This window comes from Lycorma delicatula, chromosome 3 (assembly GCF_047948215.1).
Source record: "Lycorma delicatula isolate Av1 chromosome 3, ASM4794821v1, whole genome shotgun sequence".
In the NCBI taxonomy this organism is placed as follows: Eukaryota; Metazoa; Arthropoda; class Insecta; order Hemiptera; family Fulgoridae; genus Lycorma; species Lycorma delicatula.
In genome coordinates this window covers 128,534,196-128,558,220 of record NC_134457.1, presented here as the reverse complement: position 1 = coordinate 128,558,220, position 24,025 = coordinate 128,534,196, and the positions used below count along the sequence as shown (strand labels likewise).

The window sequence follows — 24,025 nt, the reverse complement described above, 5'->3', positions numbered from 1 at the left end:
ATCATTATTCTCAGGAAAATCAAATCTCACTGATGCCTATTTTATTAAAGCTAAATGGTACAAGACGCCTATTTTACATAAGTCTCAGTCATAAGAAAATTAAAACTGTTATGTTATACAAAAATGTTATATATTCCTTTCTTTCATGACAGTTTTTCCATGTTTTCCCTGATTAATAATAATCTAGCCCCCTCCCCCCCCCCCCCCAAAGAATGTCCAACGCAGTCTTTAATAGAATTTTTACACTTCATTGGCTTATTCATTATAATATGCTTAAGATATTTATGTGTCTATTTGAGACAGTTAATATTCTAAAAAGAAAAATAAATTAATTCAATTACAAAAGAAAACCTTTTATGTAATAATGCAATATAATGATGATTAACTATTTCTTACTAAAGTTTCTCACTTAATTGGTTTCAAAAAACAAAATCATGTTATTAAATTTAAAAAAATTAAAAAACTGTTAATACAACTAGGTACACATATAGGTCAATGTGAGTTATACTCTAGTGCAAGGGTTGGCAAACTTTTCAGCCAAAGAGCCAAATATAATAAATACAAAATTGAAATTAATTCAGAGCCATTTTTCTAAAACGTAAACTTTGGTTCTTAAAGACATTTTTATGGAAATAATCTGGGTAATACGTACATTCTCTAGCTTTTTTGCTAAAAAGTTTATATTTTCCCAACGGTACATTAAGGCCCTCTTTATAAAATTCGAATTCTCCTCTAATGTGAACGATGTCCTTGCATTCCCTTTGAAAGTAGGGGTAAGTCGGGTTTGTATGATGTTTTAACTTTAGACATGATTCTAAGTTCTCATCGATAAGCCTATTTCTTAATTTACTTTTGATAAAGTTCATGCTTGAAAATGATTGTTCGCATAAATATGTAGAAACAAACAAGGAAAGAACGCCAAACGCCAGTTTCTTCAATTGATCATATGAGTCGGGAATGTTTTTCCAGATGTTAAAAATCAATATATCTTCTCTCTCCAGATCTTTAAAGGCAGAAAGATTGTGCTGTTAACTTAGTTCACATTTATTTTTCTCCAACAGCTGTAGGTCTGCACACAGCCGTTGGAATTTAGAGCTTCATGTTTCTTTATTTTTAAGATCCAGTAACTGCATCTCAAACCGTCCAATATCAATATTAAAGGGGGAGAAGTTTATTTCAGATACCGCTATATTTAGAGGTTTTATAACAAACGATAACGTCGCTTTGCTGTTTCTAAAATCCTTGAACCTATTGAGAAAGGCTTCTTTCATATTTAACAATATTTTTTTTAAATAACAGATGCCAATATTAACCTTCTTTTCTCGACAGTAGCCTAATAGGTATGGAAATTGATATCTTTCAAAATCTTCTGCAAAGAGCGATAATTTATTTTCGAATAAAATTACTTCTTCTAACATCGAAAAGATCGTGTAATTTGTGATTAAGCAGATTAAGATGGACAGTAAATCCACCATGAAATAAAATTTTTGGATCCATAGTTCATTATTTTATATTCTTGCGTAGTTTATATTCTTCTCGAGGAGAAACGCCTTTATTTCGGTAAACAGAGAAGCAAAGCGTTTTAAAATATTTCCTCGAGATAACCACCGGACCTTTTTGTGTAGTAGAAGTCCGCATATTCACTCTCTATCTCAATTAAAATTCTTTAAATTGGCGATGGTGAAGAGCTTTAGCTGCGGTAGAGTTTATAATATTAATCACCAATTCCATCACCTTGCAAAGATCTTCAGGAAACGTCTGTGAACATAGTGCTTCCTGATGAATAATACAATGATAGGAAAGTATCTTGTGATTAATTTTTTCCTTCATAAAAATTACAAAGCCTCTCATACTTTTCGCTCCATCCGTTGAAATCACGAAATATTTTCAAATTGTATTTGATGCTTTTCAAAGCATTCAATCACGACATTTGCTATATCAAGTCCTCGCGTTCGTCCTTTGAGTGGCAATAATCCCAAAAGTTCCTCTTTGGGGCCCAAAATGGAGATATATCGTACAAAAAGGGAAACTAGTGCAGTGTCATTTATATCACAAGATTCGTCAACTGCTATTGATAAGCTTGTGACTGTTTTGAGATCTTCGATTTTTTGGCTTGTAATGTTCGCAGACATTTTTACTGTTCTGTCCTTCACTGTTTTAGAGGAAAAAGGTATCTCTCGATTTTTTTTCATTATGTCCTTATTCTTAAAATCTCTAAATAGCTCCACAGAGGCACTTAAAAAACAACTCTTGATATATTCGCCATCCATGTATGGATTTCCCCTCTGAGCTATCTCCCGGCTAATTACGAAATTTGCCAGATTGCCATTGTTAGAATATTGAACCCAATTATTAAAAATAAAAGATGATCTTTCATGTCCCCTTTGGAGCTTCTCAACCGCCTTCTTCCTTTCATCACCAACCGGATATTTAATGTTAAATATTTCGTTCTTAGTTGTAAAGTGTCTTTCTAAATTCGACCTGTTATGTTCCAGTTTTTCTTGACAAAAAAGACACGTAGGAAGACCATTTGAGTTTTGGACATATGCAAAGTTTTCAGTCCACTCCTCTTTGAATCCACGGTTTTTATCTTCAGTTTTTCCTTTCTTTTTCTTAGTACTTATTATGGGGTCTAAAAAATTTGCATTTTAAGTAAAAATAAACGATAAACACAAAATTACAACAAAACTAAAAAAAAAATCATTAAAACCCCATACAATATAAAGATGACAATATTAACTGTATTAAATGTATACATAGCATAAGTAAATTATATATATAAAATTTTGTGAATCTAAAATACAGTATTTTTTTACTTCACTCGAAAGATTTCCCGCGTTATAAGTTAATTACACGAATGTGAGACTGCAGGCAGAACGTCGATTGAGCTCGTTTGCACAACTCACACAGGAAGCGCAAGCACTGCCTTCTTAAATCGAATAAAGATAATCAATGTTTCTAGAAAAAATGTACAAATGCTACCTTTTATTTTCGAGGGATTGGTTCCAGCAAAAAAATTGAAACAAAAAGTTGAAAAACAATTCAGTACTCAATAAATTGAAAGATACAATGAACATACCATCAAGAGTGACTAACTGTGTTAATATTTATTTTTTAATCAAGCCTCTTTTCAAAAGACTTACTTTTCAAACTGTTTACATTTCACTTCTAGGATAGGTTTCTAATTTTTTTTTCTAGTCTGCTCCAAAAATTTTGTGAAAGAGCCACATGTGGCTCGCGAGCCACGGTTTGCCGACCCCTGCTCTAGTGTATTAAGAATATTACAAAATATATCTTCTAACATTTCAGGAAGTTTAAATTAAACACTTATAATTCTTATTTATCACTAATGAAATTTTCATAATTGGCTTTATAAACCAAGACATCAAGGAAGAATTTAAAATAGAGTGATTGACTTAAAAATAAAGAAAATAGAGTGATGGGATGTGTGTTAAGACTTTTGTAGTATCATTAATTTCAAAACCTCTTCAATGAGAATCATTATAGATGAGTATCGTTCGATTATATACGAGTATGCTCATATTTATCTATCGATAAGTAACTAAGTTAAACTTTTTACATTTCAAGTCAAACTATCGTAATTAAGCTGAACCAGTTAAATTTTTAGTCTATCTTTAAATAGTTTCTCATATCGGCCAAACCTTTTTATGAAGCTAATTAATTACATATTCTGTCTGGTATGATGAACCTAGTATGCGATACAGCTGCATACACCTTTTCTTCACGAACAAGAAAGTCAGCTATCTTAGATTTCCGACTTAGTAAAGCTACACCGTTTATCTCAGACATGTGATATATATTCCTCATTTAAGGTTCTGGTTAAGTTATATTCTGATTGTGTTAGCTGTACGTAAAAACTTTCTTGGACATCATATTAAATAGTAAAGCAAGTTAAAATAGCTCACGATTGACCGATCTTGTATTATTTACGATATACCAGCATAAGCTGAGGATTTAAAGAATTAAAACATCTAAATATCACACAGAAATTTAATGTAATTTACTACCGGTTGCAAAAAAGATAAACTTATACATATTTTATCACGCCAAGGAAAATTTAAAAAAATAACTTAATAATCAATTCAATAAACCCGATTTAACTTTTAAAAAATAAAGTGTTTATAGAGGGGTGAATAAACCGCAGATTAGATTCTAGAAGGGAAAAGAGCCCCACTTCCTGATTTGCCTGTGGAGTCCCTTGCGGCCCATATAGTCTGATTACTTCTGTTTGATTGGATTACAAAAACATGTCGCTATAAATCTCGACACCATCCATCCCTGGAATCTATCCATCTCTAGCTCGTTGTCCTTGTTTCTCCAAAGTTTCAATGTTGTGTTGCGCTCATTTTGTCTACCCATTACGCTGTACGATCAATTTTCGTAAAGAACAAGTCGGCCGACCCTAGTTCAAACACATTTAATCTATCAATAAAACTAAACAGAACAAATTGTTTTACTACTTTAACTCAATAGATTCTCGCTTCCACCTATATTACGTCATTACAACATAAATAACGATGAATAGATTCAATAAATAAGAACGTAATCCTGGAGAAGTCGAAATTTACTTAACGTACTCGGTGAAAGATATAGGCAATATCACGTAGAAATGGAACTAACGTTTAGTGAATCTTGAGAACTGTCAAGGGGTCTTGATACTATATTTTCCGAGTTTGTAGTTTTGTAATTTATTTAAATTTGTTGGGTTAGCCGATGACAGAAAATTAAAAAAAAAAAAACTTTTAAAGATCATTATTAATAAGTTATATTTTTCGAAATTACGATTGAGCACATGTAACTTGATGTTTAATGACTCTTACTTCAGCCTTACTTTGAAAAATCATTATTTACAGCTAGAATAGGTTAAAAATAAATGGAAATAAATTATAGAAGCAATGTTTCTCATGTAAAATTAAATAAATGACTATAACAATCAAGATGAACCGTTATATGACTTTACCGATTTCTCTAACATAGGTCCTGGATTTTTGGGCTAACGTTTGATATTCTAGTAGATAAATTACAAGCTAGCCTAAAAGGAATAGTATAATACAAAAATGGAACTTCGAATTGCTTATTTGTGATACGAGTGGAATCTTAGAACGTTGCATAACATAATGTAAATATTTAAAAAAATATGTGATAGTGCTAAACTGCAGTGACATTTTTATTGCGTATTAAAAAATCTCAGAATTAATATTTATTTTGAATATACCGATTATAAACTATGGAAAACGCTAAATAATTTTTTAATAGTTAAACGTAGACAAATTAAATTAGTCAAATACTACCAACTCCAAATGATCTATTGTTTTTTTTTTTTTTTTTTTTTTTTTATTAAACCATTAAATTCCAGCTTTTAAAAGAAAAGGGTAGAGATGTGTTAACGTTTTAAAAAGTACTGAAAAACAAAAATTTTGATGCAGTAAACTTCGGACATGACAACCCTAACCAAATTTGTTATTTTTTGATACTAGTTTCAAAACTGGCCTTTTAAATAACTTCTCAACAGGAAAATATTTCAAAAAACATAAATAATATTTATCAAATGGTCCTACGTCAAAATGATTTATTTTTCGGTATGAACTACCCCAACGAAGTGTATTGTAGACAACTTCTCAAACTAGTTGTGAAACATTAAATAGTTATCATTTAGGGATGATTCATAGCCCGAACATCGTTGAGGTTTTTTTAGACCAGTTTTTTTTTCAGTGCCCTTTAAAGTGGTATTTCACAACTTTATATTTTCTTTTTAAATTGTTTGAGTTGCCTCCTCAGGGTTCTTGGGACGAGATGATCTCATATCGAAAATTAGAGCGTTTCCTGTTAAACGATTTTGTTAACTTTAATTTGTCTATATTTAACTACTAAAAAGTAATTTAAGAATTATCATAAATTGTTAACGCCCGATAAATTGAGTTATATTTACGAAGTATATATAGTGTTAGTAAAGTAAGTATATATACTATTAGAAAAAGTTGCTAAATATGTTGATGAAATTTCTTAGAATTTTAATAAAGGATAAAATTTGATTTTTTCCTCAGTGAAAAGTTCAAATTTTACCTTTAAATACAGAAAGAACAAACTATATGAATGATCAAAATAAAATTTCTGAGTCGATAGATATATAGATTTATTCGTTAATAAATTAAAAATTCGCAAAAATTCAAACCCGCATTAAAAATGTAATTAAATCAACCCTTGAATGAAAATATTGAACATTTAACCCTACCTCTGCGGTAAGGATTGAAAAATATTCCTTCTCTGGAAGAAAAAGTTAATTTGTTATAAATTGCAACAATCAAAAGTTATAAAGATTAGTAAAATTCCAACTTTAGGGGTAGTTGTATGCTACTAAGTCAATTATATTACAGATAAGCATCAATCTTCTACAAGTATATATTCATTACTTGTCTGATCTTTATTATATTAACCTCCAAATTTTGTTTCATTCTATCCGTTTAAACGAATTTTCAAAATTTTATTAGATTTAATACCCTTGTATACTATCCATCACCACTTCAAATTTCATGATTCTAGATTAAACATTTCTAACATAAACCTTAAACACAAAGAAGACAGATGCTAAATGCACACATGTATACGATCTGCAATCAGGGTATCCAAATCTTTTAATCAAGAACCCTCATAACGTTCAGAAAATCAAAACACCAAACGGGTAGATTTTAACTGATAGCAATTTTACTTCTTTTGTTTGCCATATCGTTCGAAAAGTAAAAATTAACACCAATATTTATTACCGATAGCTACAATAGAAACAGAAAATAAAAATTGATGAATAAATGAATTCCTGTAATTACCGAGACTACCTTTGTGCATCTGGCTCTCATGCTTTCGGCACTTCGCTCGTCGATTTTGAAACCAAACCTGTAATAACAAGAAGGAAATGTTATTAAAGTACGAGAAATCATAAAAGATGAAAAAAGAGAAAATAACTATGTCCAGAAACTTTGGTTCACTTCTACTGCAATAAATAAAGTTTAAGGAAATTGGAACATGTATTTCTTCCGTTTCTGGGTGTTTTTAGAATTAGAATTATTAATTAAATAACGAATGAAGATTTTATTTCCATTTTACAAAACAATTTTATTTCCCCTCGAAAAAAAATTCTTTTCAACTTTTGGTAATTTACTTCAAAAGACATAAAATTACATTTTTTAAAAATATTTATTTCTTTTTAACACCTTAACTGGATAAACATAACTCATTTTACAAATCAAATGGAAGTTATTTGATTTTCTTACAATAAACTATTTTGTATAAAATATCTTTTGGAGCGATCTGTCAGCTGAATTTTTCCACAATAATACACAGTTAAAGTTTCGTTCTATACACTCAGGAGTTTTTCGATAACAGATTTAAGAATGATAAGAACACTTCAAAATGTGTAGTGGATTGCTTAAAACCTAATACCAATAAATCCCAGAAAACAAGAATGAAAAATTATTCCAGGTATTCGGTTGGCAAATTAGCTAAAAAATAAATTTCAAGAAGATCCTTCCCATTAGAAATTAATAGAAAATTAACAGTATAATTTTTTGTTTATAATTTACTTTTTTTTTCTCATGGATAAAGGGGAAAAACACAATAATTTATACTACGATTTACATTTTTTTAATAAAATGCGTCATACTTTTTAATACTCCAAAAATAAAAAATTACATTGTTTAAATATATCTTTAGGAAATGGGCCGGCAGAGTGATTTAAACCATCAACCATAAAAATATATTCACAAATACTGTGCTTATTTATGTTAAACTCTACAGATGGATTTATAAACCGTTTTAAACACCTTTTCACAAATTAATTGGTAAATATAAAATTAAAAACGTTCTGCCGAATCTTTAGCGGGGAAGTAAACGAAGAGGTTATTTATAAATAGAAAGAGCGATAAAGGAAGGTAAGTAAACAGGTGTTTAGAGAGGGAGAGATTTAAAGAGCAAGAGAGAAAGAGAAATTTAGAGAGAGATTTCCAATTAGGAGGAGAGGTTGAACCTAACCTAATCAGGCCTCTTAAAGTAATCGCCCCGCCAACTTGTCTCAATTCATTCCATTAGTCTGCACGTTGTTCTCGTCCTGAATCCCTCATTTCCTCCTCCTTCTTGTTTCTTTTCTGTACTTACCTTGATTGCTTTACCTGCCCGAGTACAATAACAAACAATTTAACTACCTCTTCAATAAATATTCAAGCATTTAACTAAACGATACATGTAACTACAATAACAACTATAACAGTAATCTCTACGGATATTTTTAGAGACTATTATTACGTCGTTCTTTTAATATATAGATACACAAATAGAACCTTACAAGATCTCTTACAGTGCAACTCGATTTATACATTTCTCCTCTCTTTACATTTTTACATTCTATTAATAGATACTAATAAACCTAAAGAAGTTGTCTAATAAAATGAATAAAAAATCTATTAAGATTTAATAAATATATTGATTAAATATGTATTTTATGATTCAATAGATAAATCATCTATTAAAAATGAAACATAAGTAATTTAGAAACAAATCAATGAAACATCGAATTTAGTCATAAAACGTACCACTAAGATAAAATTCATACACACAATTCTATCAACTAAAGTTACCTAAAAGTTTGAATTAACAGTAATTTAAGCCACATTAAGTACACCAAAACTGAATGTTTAAGGAGAATAAATGTCCTTAAACTCATTTCATCTTGCAAGTGGAGTGCGGATAAATCCATCATCCTGAACATATACAGAAGCACTGTTCTTTCGAAGCTAGAATTCGGGTTTGTACTATATGATTCTACGAAAGAGATAATTAAGGGCATACTTTACCCCTTGCACAACACCTGTATTGGCATGTCAATAGGGGCGTTCGCCACTTCTCCTATACCAAGCTTACTGGTGGAATCCGATGAACTCCCATTGAGTTACAGGAGAAAATACAACACTATCAAACACGCGATCAACTGCTCACGGCAAATGACCAGACACGGTCGCACTTCGCTGCTTGAAGGAAGGACGTCCTTACCGCAGTCTTTCAGCCTCAGACTGCTTCGCTATCTCCAAGAACTAGATCTGCCTGCCCCGAAGATCCTTGAAAAGGGAATAGGATGCGGCATCCCTTGGTTACGCGCGTCACCAGAGAACTTATATTTACAATCTGGAAGTCGTAAACGGGACCCGGTTTTCAGTCCGCTAGAGACCAGTTTAAAAACATGGATAAGAAGTTCAATGGGTACACTTTCATCTACACAGGCGGCTGTTCTATTGTACTCCCTGGCACCGAGATATTATATAAGCTTAATGACTGTTCTTCTGTGTTTTTTTGCGAGGCCTATGCAATTTACTCCGCCTTGAAAGTTATCGAAACCCGTTGTGATGACAGCTTCCTCGTAATTACCGACTCTAGGAGTGGTCTTGAGAGCTTGAACTGCAGATGTTCTGAATCCATCGTCCAGATTATTCATGATATCATTTCAAGGATAAATAAGACTGTGGTATTGGTCCCTGGCCACTGTGGCATCCTCGGGAACGAACGGGCCGATGAGGCTGCCAAGAGCTGCAATAAATGTCATCCGAATACAATCGACATGTGAGAGAGACTTCTTGAGGTCAGTCAGTGCAAAATTGCGGGCTCAATGGAATAGGTTCTGGCTGCTGAATCCTCCCACGGCATTATTTAACATCCAGTAGAATGTGCTCGAGAAACCTCTTTCCCCGAACAACAGAAGAGACAAGTCATCTTAACTCGACTAAGGATTGGACACACCAGGCTACCCACGCTCATCTATTTGGCTCTCCTCAGAAGATCTGCGTATTTGAGGCTTGCACGGTCAAATGGTCCGTGCACCATCTGCTCCTCGATTTCCCAATTTTTGCTACCACCCGGCAAAACTAAGACCTGGATTCAGACATGAAATTTCTACTAAACCGGAAAGAAGGTATAAAACGTCTGTTGCGGTTCCTCTCCTACAGTGGAATAAAGAATACAATTTAGTGGTTTTTGTCTGACTTATGTGTTTTAGTTTGTATTTGTTGTTGTTACTTGTCTATGTTTATTCTTTATTGTTCCTGTTTCCTTATTGTTTATTTTTGTTATTTTATGCAACTACGTGATAGTGTTACTATCACTACGTGATAGTGCAACTACGTCATTAGCGACTACTACTGTAGTCGCTAATGACTGTAATTGTTGATGCGACTGTAAATAAAAGCATTTAAAAAAGAACAGTAATTTTAAGAAACTAATAATAGCTATTCATATTGAACTAAAACAAAAACATTACTTGGTCAATGGATTTATTATTTTAAAAATGACGTAGAATTGTAAGGGTATACTTAGAAAATTTGCGATAACGGGCCAGGACATCAGTTGTTATAATACTTAAATTACTCAATATTCTTGAAGTAAAATTTTCAAAACTTTAGGAATATCTTTTTTTTAGTGTAGTAAAATCATTTAACTTTTTTTATATATATAAAAAAAAACTTGATGGCTAATTTTTAATTTATGAATTTCAATATCTTATCAAGGATACGTCTTATATAATTCAAATGATGCCAGACTGAAAACATAATAAGAATAAAAATAATAATAATCTTAATTGAGTTTCTTAAAAATCAAGCTTGTCAAAAATGATTCTGTAATATTTTGCTGCAAATAAGTAATAATAATTAATTACTCATACATTCAGTGCAAAAAAAAAATATATATATAGAATGTAATTGTCTCATCATTTAGTCCTAAAAATGGTGAAGCCAGTTATGGGAGCGACTTGAATTTTCCATCAGATTATCTACAACCATTATATTTTTAACATTTAACATTCATAAATATCCAGAATTCCTAAAAGAAATTTTCATAAATAATTTGAATAGATTAATTGTCATAAAAATTTATTTCTAATAATTCAGATAATGATTAAAATTAAATAATTGCAAGAATAATTCGTAGAATTAAAAGAAAAAAATAGCTGATTTATTTCTACGTAAAGAAATAAATAATATCTATTTTATCATAATAAGATAAAATATTTATTTCTAATCATATTTTATCATGATTATCATTATTTTGCGAAAATAATGATAATCTATAATAAAAATGTAAATTGTTTAAATCTTAAATTTCCGAAAGTTCTCATTCGATTGCTTTGAAATTTTGACACAACGTTGCATTCGAATACGCGAGTGTTTCTACATACCTACTATTTGTATACCTAATATATCACCTGTGACAGGTAAAAACATACTTTTTTGAAAAACAGCGCTATTTGTTGGACGTAAAAGCAACACACGCTAAAGTAAATATTTTACGATTCCATTTAAATGTTTCCGTTATGTGTGCCCGCTATAAACTAAAAAACAACTGGACCGATTTACGCGCGAGGAAAAAGGGAGAAAGTTAAAAACTAGAAAAAGGAAAGAGGGAAAATCGGAAAAGTTAAAAAGGGAAGAAGGAGAAAATTCAAAAAAGAAAAAAAGAGAAAACGGGGAAAAGAAAAGGAAAGGGGAATGAGGAAGGGAAAAGGGAAATAAGGGGAAGATAAATGGGGGAAGAAAAGGGAAAGGGAGATGAAAAGGGGAAATGGGGTAAAGGGGATAGGGAAATTATGGAAAGGGGAAGAAATGATGAAAGAGAGAAAATATGGTCAAAATGAAAATGGGAAAAGGAAAGTAGGGAAAAGGGGATAAGGAAATGGGGAAAAAGGATAGGGGAAAGGGAAAAGGGTAAAAGAAAAGGTTAAATTTTGTGAAGTTCCGTAATGTTCATTTTGTTAATGTTTTATCAAACTTTCAGTTCTATTCATATAATCTATATGTATATATATACTCAAATGTAGCAATGTCTGTTAGTAATTTAAATAAAGATGGTGTAAATATATGCAAAGATTAATAAATTAATAAAATTAGCGCAGAATAAAATAAAAATATTGAAATCTTTAAATGAAAATATGTTAAGTACGTATGTGTACGCTTTGAACGAGGATTCTGAAAATTCAACTTTAATAAGATTTATTTGTAGGCAAAAATAAGTTGTTTCGTGAAAATATTTTAACATTATCTATTATTATATATATTATTATGGAAATGGTTATTATTACTTTATAGAAATAAGAAATTATTTACCTTTTTCAAGGGTTTGTATTTATAAAGTACTTAAATCTTAATGTAAAACAGATGGAATCATTAGAATGGTTTAAATATAAAATATAGGTCTAAGGGTCACATTTACAGGTTGGTAATTCTTCGGGAATTACCAACCTGTACGTTACGAATTGCCAACTTGTTACGTTAAGAAAAATTATTATAATTCTACATATGTAACATAAAAGATATTTCAGAGGTTAATTTGTATATTTGATTTTAAGAAAATTTTTAATTTAATAAATTTATAATCCGCTTTAACAAATTTAAAATGGGAAAAACCATGATTAATAAAAAGGTTGTCAAAATAACGGAGTGAAAACATCAAATCCCATGAGATATTATTATATTTAGGACACTTAATATAGGAATTCAACTACTTTAACATGAGTAAACTCTTTTATCATGCTGATCGTTTTAACAGAACTTCTCAGCTTGGAAATACATAAGGTTTTCACTTCTATTTTTAGACATTTTTAAAAGTTTTTTATTATAATAATAAGATAAGTAAAATAAAGATAAATAAATAAAACGTGACAACTACCTGTACCCTGGCTTCACTCAGCCCAAGACGTTGGCTGAGCTCTTCTCTCATGAAGGCGTCAGGATAATGTGTTTCGTCAAATAACCTTTCTAATTCGTTTAACTGTTCCAGTGTGAAATTAGTTCTGGAACGTCGTTGTTTATTTGTTGAGCCTCCTCCGCCTTTACTTGGTGGTGGGGGAGAATTTTGCAGCCTGCTGCGGCTGTTATCACTATCGCGCTCCACACCTGCAACAGAACAAATCAATCATAAACGTATAATTAAATAATTTGAAGCATAAATATATATATATCTACCTAAACAATTTACTGCTTGTCAGATTCGTCTCTCAATATCTATCATCAAAATTAGGTAGCGAAAAACAGCTAAAGCATTTCTTAAAATTCCGATTTTCCTCTGAAAATAATGAAGTGAAGAATTAATTTATTGATAAATTATTTTTTTATTTAACCTATTTTTCTTGTGGTAATGGCAGATTTTTTTCATTGTTTACTTCATTTTGATCAACAAATCGAAGTTCAGCTGAAGAACAATGTTATTGTTATTACACGTGCAGATAGTAATGTCACTTTACCTAGTTTCAAGATAAAGATGAGGAGTTAGGCAATTCAAGCAGAGTCAATTACATGTTAAGGCAATCGGCAGTTTGATAATGTCCTCCATCCGCTATTGCATTACATATTGTATGTAATTATCTTAATCTGGTAATGTAGGCGTAAAAATGTAACACAATAACTCTCTCCACGAACAAGCGACGCAGCTGCCTACGGGTCCCTACTCAATAAGATTTCAACAGAAACTCTGCAACTTAATATGTTAAGAATCAGTAAATTATGGTTGTAATTTGATTATTTATTTTTAATTATTACAGAAAACATGTGATAATCATGAAAATGTTTGATGTTAATTTTAAAATGTGAACGATATTAGACAACAAAAACACAAATAAAATAAGTAGAAAAAAAAATTGGATTTAAATTTGGATAAATTGGATTTGAATATAATTTTTTCCTAATGTGTACGTTGCAATTTGTTCAACTAGTTAACAATAAACAACCCCCACCCCACGGCCCAGTGAGATAAAGATATGTGTCTGTATGTAAATGAATCTTGAACAGACCATTCCTGAGATAACTTTTACTAGGATTTGAACATTAGAACCTCCGACTTCGAAAATTAGGTGTTACGTGAACGCTTTAACTAGACAAATTAACTTAGACTAATACTCAGAAGAGTATGTAATTAGTAAGAAAATGTTAGAACACCAAAAGTGTTTGTAGATGTAAAATTTTAACACAGTAGTATGAAGTAATGTTTAAAATTATTTTAACAGCATATAAAAGATGTAGAAAATTTGTCTTTAAATTAAAAAAAGTAGCTCGTTAAAGTAACTAAAGAATTCGAAATTACAAAAGTGTAAGTGACACAATCAAGCATTAAATATTTGTCTGTTGTGTAGTTAATTAAAAGAAGAAAGTATAATTTACAACATAAAAACTTTACGTGATGTGAGGTAGGTAACATCATAAAAAATAATAATTGGCACTACTATAAATAAGTTACTCGTTATTAATTTTAATTTTATAAAAATTTAATAATGGAAATAATTCAGAAGGCAAGGAAAAACTTTCCCTTCTGTGCGGTACAAGGAAACTTTGACGTTGATTACTGATCTTCAACCATGTCATCTTTATTTCTTTCATACAATGATCTACTGTAAAATAAGATACTGCAAGCGTCTTCTAGTTTTCAAACACCAACTTAAAAATATCATTATGGTTGATGTTCATTTAATTTAAAAAAAAAAAAAAATTAACTGAAATTAATCTTTAAAAACTTTCATTTTTCAAATTCAGATTAGATATTAAACCGAAATATTTTATAAGGTATACATGATGTAATGAATGACGTTTTCTTTTTGAGAACATCGGTTGAAATAAATTACAAAAAAATTAAGGATGGTTGTATCATTTCTATAGTACCATTAAATTGAAGACCAAGATAAAATGCTGAATTATTAACATGCAAAATAGTTTTCAGAGTGCAGTTCTTTAGAAATTCTAAAAGCAATCAAAGAAACAAATTATGTCAGGAACAATTTTTAATAGGTAAATTGTCGTTATTACTTAATCAGTTTTCCAGATTCGATCTTTGGTGGACGAAAAATTAAAAATATTCCATGAACAAGATCTGATTTACCAGAATAACGGAATACCGGTAACTTATTGGTTTTTATTCGTTTACTTATCTCACGCAGTTCTCATAAACTATCTTTTATTTTTTTCATACTGCAGAAATACTTTCCAAATTATAATTATTTATTTGTTAGTAAAATATTCGCATAAAATTTAGAAATATCAAATCTCGGTTACCATATTTTCAGCTTGCATTTAGTCGGTATTCCTTTATACGTTTTGTACTATTAGGTAGATTTCATAAGAAAGCTACCTATTGTAATGGGTACCATGATTCGACCCGGAAAATTTCGACGTATCTTCGCGTTTCAAATCCCCCAGACCCCAAAACCACCATCTGTTCAAAAGTTTATATATACGTTTATATATATACTTCACTTTCTTGTGGACACGATAACTGCCGTAATTTTTCGCCAGTCACTTTCAAATTGATATATAAAATATAACGATCCAAAATTTCGGTCGAGTTGGTTAATGGTAAAGATCGGACCATGTGGGTGTAAATGGGGGGTTGGCTTTTTCGAAAAAACAAAACATTGTTATAACTTTCTTATTAGGTAAAATATCAAATTTGTTTAAAGTTCCTACTATTCTTTGGATAAAGACCAAAAAGGTATCTCAGTAAATTTTTTTGATATCACCAAGCATTGGTGGGTGGAAAAAATGAGGTTTCGAAGACAAAAAAAACAATATTTGGTATGTATACATGACCATATATCCGTCTCGTAGTTTTGATCCGTCTCTCCTCTCCCTGAAGGCCGAATTCTCTAAATTAGGGCTTACTGAGTTAGCTTCTCTTATAAGTGAAAATTTCCAAAGACATACAGGGATATCTCAAATAACAAAAAGGAGAGCATATAACCGTAGGTCTAGCTTTCTGAATCTAAAACATTGTTGCTGCCATTTTGGATTGGGCGATTAGAATTTAGTTTTAATTTTATAACTTTTCTCTCTCATCGAGCACAATGATGTATCAAATAAACCATTGGTCCTGCTTGAAATTTTTGAGTTGCTCTCCACCCTCAGCAGCTCAAAAATAAAAAGAAAGAAATATACATAAAGTAGCCCCACGGTACAAGGAAGAATTCCACAATACGCATCGTATTATCTTAATTCTAAAAAGATTAGACAGGGGATGTACTTTATTTTTAGCCACCTGGTATATATATATTAGGCATATGCCTAATTTAATATCGGCGGCCGAGCACGGTATAGCAACTGGCGCACAGTATACGGACGCGCTGATACGCATCACTACCGCCGCGCAGATTACCGAGCAGTTCTCCCACCATAGCGACACTGCACCTCCGCCACTCTCAGGCTCCAATAAAAGAGCGTGCACCACTAGAGTGAATTAAATTCATCGTCCACTACCACCTGAAGAAGAAGTTGTAAGTAGACAGAAGTTCCCCGGCCGGCTCGACGTGAGACCTCCTGGGGGATGCCAACATCCCTGCCGAAGCAGCAGGCCTGGCTGACCTGGAAGCGGCTTGACGCGGACGCTACCTTCCCCCTCCAGCTCCAACTCGCCGGGCTTCAATCGCCCTGGCCGGGGCGGACTCAGCAGCAGGAGCCAGCCCAGCGTGGAATCGCTCGGGGAGAATTACCTTGGCCGCGCCGGCGAAGGACGACCGACGCCGACCCGATACTGCGGGGCTCTGGGGGCCATCACTGCCACGCTGTAGTGGAGACCCAACTGCCGCTTAGGGAAAGCCTGGTCGGACTTCAATAGCCGAGCCGCAACTCCCTTACTTGTCTGGAGACCAGCTTCCGGACCCAACAGCTCTTCTCAGAGCTAACGCAAAAAACGGCCCTTTTCAGGGCCACCACCATAAGGTTAGAAAGTGCCACGTGCCGTCGAAGCCATTCGGCAACAATACATATGTTCAGTTTTTGGTCACGGTCGCAGACACAACGTTGTTCGAGAGCCAACAGTTTTTTCGATTTCGCAATACCGGGCTAGAATTTGTAAACAAATCAGTGAACAGTGTTATAAACAACATACCAACTAAATTACAGCATCATCAACATAACACAAGATTATTTATTGTTACAATTCTGTTCAGAGTGTGGGAATGACGTTTCAGCAGTTCGTGCGGTGGGTGTGTTAGGTTCGGTTGTGCTGTGTAAATCTTTTTGTTATCAATAAATCATCGGGTTAAGCTCTTTACAAGATTTAAATTACTTAAAAACTTTATTTAATTTTTACTTACTGTTCGCGGCTGTTTCTGGATTTTCGGTCTATAATATATTATATTTCGGTCTATATTTCTGAATTATCGATATATAAAAACTAAAAATTGATTATTTGTAAGTAAAATGTTTTGCTCGGTAAGACGATCAGTCTTACTGAGCACAACATTAACGGGCACAACAAAACATAGTATGGTCAATACTATGTTTTCGTGCTGTACGTTAATCATGTGTTTGAATTCCTGAATTTTTAATTTGTGTATGCAAGTTGATTCAGTGCAGACTGAATTATTCTCATTTTAGTCTTCTGTTCTTGTAGCATAAATATCAGTTACCGTATTATTTTCCTATAGTTGATGCATAAACTCTTCTTGCGATTCTGGTATAATTATAAATTTAACAAACTTTAAATAGTGTTGATGTGCTTTATTTTTTTTCTCTTTCGTAATCACTACCTAATCCAGACCATCAGATCCTCTCAGAACAGTATATATATATATACTGTTCTGTTTATATATATATATATAGGTTATATATATATATATATATATATATATATATATAACTGGTGGAAACTGTGGTAAGGTATCATGAAATAATTCTGGCAATAACATCTCTCCAACGTTCTACATGAAATACAATAAGATCGTCAGAACAACTCCATACAAACAACTTCATACAAGATTTCCCATTAAGAAAAAATTCTGATAAAAAATACTATCAGTAAATGGGATTCGATGTCAACAGCCTTGCCGACCCAGTACAGATGAAGTTATTGAAGAAAGAATATTAGCAGAAATCTTATTAATAATCAACTACCAGCAAGAGCGATTGCACAAAATAATAATCTACCTAGGTATATTTATATACAGTGAAAGTTGGTCGGTTATAACGAGATTGAAGGGACTGGTAATATGTGCTCGTTATAAACGAATGAGTTTATTCTTGTCAAAAAAATATTTTCCCCTCAAAACACAAAGTAAATACTGATACTGAACATTAAAGAATACAACAGTGTGTAAGAAATTTGCCTGAACTTAAAAACAAAAATTAAAAAAATATTGCATAAAATTTTAATTACATATGTACTACTGCGCAAGCATATAAAATTGTAAACACCTAATATTGATGAAGAAATTATTTTCGAAATAAAACACTGTAACTTGTATAACTTAATACTTTAATACTGTACCTAAACACATTTAAGAATGATCGGCGCAAGCAATACTGTAGGCTTACATCGATAAAAGTTAAATATTTTAACACAACTTAAAAAAGTTGTTTACACTTGCTTTTTTTTATACTGAAGTCGTAAAAAAAAAAGAATGTTTATCTATTTAATAATTTTATAAACTCACTGCTAAAATTATTTGTTTGATAATATTTGTAAGCAATTCTAAACTGTCTTGAGCTGCACTGACGGAAGACTAGATTCTCAATCATCGTGTCATCTTCATTTTCTCTTTCGTTTTCAATTTTGCTGATTTGCCTGTTTCACTTCATTAATTATGTCTTCATCTGCTGGACTTTCGGTTATTAACACACGGTCAGCATGCACATAATCATTCATATTACATCCGTTAAATACATTTTTTGGGATCAATGGTCCGAAACCACGCGGACAGTGTAATTCGTCTTCTGGCTCGTAATCTTCTTTAATTGCAACTATAGCAAGACCGGAAATTTTTGAAACTGTTTTTGAACAGTTTCAAAAATTTCAAAACAGTAATTACATTATCTCATCCTCTGTTGATTAATCTTATGACATCCAAACATTTGGATTAAATTCTTTTTCTTTCTTCTAAGCGGTCAAGTAATTGTACTTGGGAATTGAACCAGTTGACAACTGCAGTCTTGAATTCCTCGTTGTTTTCAAATCGTTGTCCACTTAGCCACTTTTTCAAATGCAAGAAGAGGAAGTAGTCGTTAGGTACAAGGTCGAGACTATTTGGTGGATGGTCAAAAGGTTCCCAACGAAAATCTTGAATCTTCTTCTTGGTTAAAGCAGTGGTGTGAGGACGCGAAATGTCGTGAAGGAGGATTACGCCGGACAATTGTTTCCCACATAGTCGATTTTGGATCACACGTCTCAGTTTGGTGAGCGTTTTGCAGAATACGTCAGCTGCAATTGTTGATCTATATTCCATTAAATCAACCAAAATGACCCTATTTCGTTCCAAACGGTAGCCAACATTTTTCGACTCGAGTACGGAGATTGCTTTTTCGGTTTTGGGAAAATTGAATGCCACCACTGGCACATTGACTATTGCTTCGATTCTGCAATGGTGTAGGATGCCTACGTCTTGTCGCCGTAACAAAGGGGGAAAAAAATCATCTCCATCTTATCGATAGCGATCCAAAAACGCTCGTTCACTGCACATTCATTGCTTTTTGTGTTGGTCGGTGAGCATTTTTTATACTCACCTTGCACACAATTTGTGACATCCGAGATTTTCTGTAACAGTTGTGTAGATAAAGGTGCGTTCAAAACGTGGAAATTAATGAGACAGAGCACTAATCGTCAATCGCCGATCACATTACAGTTTTCGGTTCAGTTGTTCAACGATTTCGTCGGTCTGAATACTGGGCCTGCCACTCTGCTCTTCGTCATGCACATTTGTGCGGCCATTTTTAAAGTCTTGACACCGTTGTCTAATATTTCCTTCCCCATTATTGTAGGTTCACACACTAGGCACAAATCTCGATGAATCTCAGCAGAAGATCCTTTTGAACACAAAAATCGAATCACAGAGCGCACTTCATATCTGATGGCAGAAGCGACTGTCGCAGACATTGCGATCTGCATTCATCAGAAGGCAAACGACTACTTAATCAAAACAACTGCAGTGGCTTCGTAAATAGTCGATAAATGGCCCTGCATGCGTGAAACTGTGTTCAGACCCGCTAATATTTAAATATAAGCCGACGGCACTTACTTTATGAATAGGCCTCATAATCAACAGTAAAGTTTTTCTCTTCTTTTTTTAGTTCACAATCCCAGTTACGAATTTCAGTTTCAAAAATTGTAGATGTTGTTCACGCCTTTGTGTTGGCAAGTACCTAACCCGAAGTTTTTTTTATTTTAAGACATTGAGGTTTTCTTAATTTTTCAATGACTATCAGTTTTCTTTTTTTCATTTCCAGTCATATTCGAACATAGAAGAACAGTAAGCCTTACTTTTGAATGCATTCCGCCGACACATTTTTTTCTTTTAAATTTAAATGGTTTGTCCATAGTTAATTTAAAAAATCAGACCATTTCATGAGCTATTAATCTTCCCATTCATAACCCGATTCTATTTACGGCTATTTTCACCCTGCCAATTGCTAACGTCAGAATTATCTACGCTGCTTTCTTCACCGCTAAGTCTTGCAAAACCGATTTGATTATGTTTTTAAATCGGTTCAGCCAAGCATCGTTACAAAAAAACTCTTTGTATCCTAGTTGGCCAGCAAATTTTTCTGCCTGAATTTTCAAAATAGGTTATGGGAACATTTTCACTTTTCACTCCTCTTCATATTGAACCACGTGGCATTTGGAGCTACGTCCAAATCATTTTTCCCCACATAGTTTTTTTATTTTCTTTACCTAAAATTGATTTTTTTCCGAAAGTTCCGTTAGTTTATCACATTTCTTCCAAATCGTTGAGACAGTGGAAGTAGAAATACCGTATTACATACGTCAGAATTAGATCGCCCGTTTTCTAATTCCTCAATAATTTTTAATTTGTCGCAAACTGAAATAATTTTTCTTTTAATGCTCACATTACTTCTGTATTGTAAAAATTTATCAAAAAACATCATAACACAGAAAATACACGCAGAAATTTCTCGCAGAAAATACACTGACTTCAGTCAGAGTTACACTAATATACTGTACCAAGCAGCAACAAAGCCGTTTAAGAATCGACTACCTGAACTCGACTGTAAAATTATTCACAGTTCCCGTCGCCATACCTTTTACCTATATAAACTTCGCAATAGAAGAGAAATGGAATTTTTCAGAATCCAGAAACAGCCAGTATAAAACTGTGCATGGCTTACAAAGGCATCCGGGTTACTTTTTATTACCCACTTTATCTTATTTGAAGAGAACATTGCCTCCCTAATCTAACTGAATAATGTCTCTATAATATTATTTTTTACAAATATACAATAATAATGACTAATGACTTTCATCCGGAAAGTCCCGTCCGTTTTCCTACGCACAAACATTAAGTGTAGTTAACCAACCATAAATACTAACACAATATTAAACAAATTATTCCATTTACTTCTAACAAGAATCAGTGATATTTCTCTAAATTTCTTTCAGTATAACGCTGCGGCAATTCCTCTGTTTATTGAGGAGGAAGACCCCTCAAGAGGGAGACCATATAGAAACCCCTCTCTATATCATAATAATGCAAAGTGTTTAATGTTGGGTTTGGGACTATTAATATATATTACGTGCAGTAATATATATATATATATATATATATATATATATATATATATATATATATGTTTTTGTGCAGTTATATATATTTATTTCGTGCAGTTTAATTATGTTTTTTTTTTTTGCCGACTTTTCGGAGAAACGTATGATGTTATTCTGGGTTACACAATGGTGGTGGGATATGCTATTATAGTGTGTCTGAAGTTATGCGTGTGAAAATTTGATGAAGGTTGGTTAAATCGTTCTTAAGGTTCTTTAAGGTTGAAAAGGTTTGAGCGGGGTAAATTAAAAGCGTGATTCGCTATGATGCTGCAAGTTAGAACATTGTCATTTCTTTATCTGCGGTTTCTATTGGTAGCAATAATAAACCAAATTAAAAAAAAATATTAAAACCAAATTAAATAAACGAAAAGTCGGTATTCTTGTGCAAAATTGCGCAAGATTTTTTTAGAGTTTAAAATGAGTATATTTTTATTCGTTACAATTCATCAATAAAAATTACAGCTTCGAAAGTAGTATGATAGGAATCAACAAAATCACTTATGAATACATTTTTCTGACTGTTCGTATTTCAATTAAAAATGTTTTATTATTTCTAATCGTAGAGCTCAACAAAATAATTCAAAACTTCCAGAAAAATCAAAATACACGTAATATTTGACGCTTACTGTAAAAGAATTGGTTTATCTCTAATAGTAGCTACCTTTTATCAAAACGCATGAATAATTTTCAGACATAACAAAATATGATATTTATGTTATGACAATGAAACAGATTTACTAATTGTGATTGTGTCATCTGTAAATATTATTAAAATATTTCACTGTTTATACTGGTGTTAATGCTTCTCTCTGGGCTAATTGTTCAAACCCCCCCAGCGATTTTTCTGCACAGCTAATTAATTAATTAATTTTTCCCCGGTATCGGACCTAACCTCCAGACACTTCCTTCTCACCATATCTTTAACATCTACAATTGGTTAGCTGTAGATGTACGATGGAAGGATAGATATATAATTGGAATCTGCACGAATCATTATCATTCGCCCTTTAAATTAAACTGCCAAAACGTTTAGAAACACTCTGCAGAAAACAATTTTTAAAATCATCAACTAAATTTATTATGTAAAATCTATTTCCAAAATTGTGTTCTACTTGTATATTATAATTGATGTGATCGATTTTAAGTAATAATAAAATTATTAATATTTTTAAAAAACCTATTTTGTATTTGTAATAAAAAATTGTCAAGGACGAAGACAGGAAAATTATGTAACCCTTTGCCGGAGATTTAATTTATATCATTTATTATTTCTTGAGATAACGATGTGATAAAGAACCGGTTTTCAAGCAAGATTTCAAATTCAGCTCAAACCGGTTAGTCACATCACTTCCTTGAGTGCCAGTGACCTCGATTTAATGTAATTTTGCCTTTCACTTGACAGTATTTTTCTAAGGGATGTACAGTTTTCAGTTCTGGATTTAATTTTTTAAAAGCTTTTTAAATGTCTATTTTTGTTTGGAGAATAAACTATGAAGCAATCGACGCCGAGATTACGTCGCGAAAGCCAACCGGATATTTATTACACTGAAAATAATGTACTGTGTGATTACAAGGGGGAGCATTAATAATCTAGTGAGACCGTTAATCAAATTAGATAATTATATGCATAAGTGATTGCACTTTTTTTTATTTTATGAATAATATAAAAACCTTGCCTATAAACTGAGAATCATACAGTGACAATGAAGTTTTAATCCGTGAAGGGGTGTAAAATTGAATGCATCTAACAAAACAGCAGTTAATGCTAGGATACGTTAAAGTGAGGGGTTTAGAAAAGTATATACAGGCAGAAAGTGAAGTAAGGACTAATTTACGGGAGATTCCAGATTGCCTCTTAATTTCGCAAATAAGACACGTCGTAGAGGCGTTTTCTGATCCGTTAAGAGCGAATAAAAGTAAGTAGAAAATAGCAGCGTCGGAACGCGGGGATGTAAAGAAGAGTGGGGGGATTGGCTGAATCAGAGCCCCGAGACACTCAGCTAAATTCAATTTGTAAATTTGATGACGGAATCCCCCCAGCAATAAAGGGGCAGGATGAAGGGCAAAATAATAGTCGTCCATTCTGGGTCTTAGCCAGACTTTATATATTCTGTATCTTCATTAAGGTAATGGAATTAGATTAATCTGGCTCGTTTCTAGCGAGGCTTAAATTACATTAAGGTAGGAACATTAAATAGAAGATCCGCTCCTTCTTCTCTGCTTATACTGGTGTTAATGCTTCCCTCTGGGCTAACTGTTCAAACCCCCCAGCGATTTTTCTGCACTTAGCTCATTAATTAATTGTTCCCGCTACCTGACTGACTTCTTCAACTTCCGATATCCTACTAACTTCCCGACACTTCCCTCCCGCCATATCTTTAACATCTACAATAGGTTAGCTGTAGGTGTACGAAGAAACGGATAAATAATTGGAATTTGT

At 32.5% G+C, this 24,025-nt stretch overlaps 1 protein-coding gene across 1 annotated transcript in view; it reads right to left on the bottom strand.

Moving 5' to 3' along the window:
* Positions 1-24,025, bottom strand: part of LOC142320980 (short stature homeobox protein 2-like) — a 53,886-nt gene that overhangs the window by 6,343 nt on the left and 23,518 nt on the right. Inside the window, exons 2-3 of the mRNA XM_075358979.1 lie at positions 12,718-12,944; positions 6,852-6,909 (exon numbers count right to left, since the gene is read on the bottom strand). Coding sequence (XP_075215094.1) covers positions 6,852-6,909; positions 12,718-12,944 — 285 coding nt within the window. The remainder of the gene's footprint in view (positions 1-6,851; positions 6,910-12,717; positions 12,945-24,025) is intronic.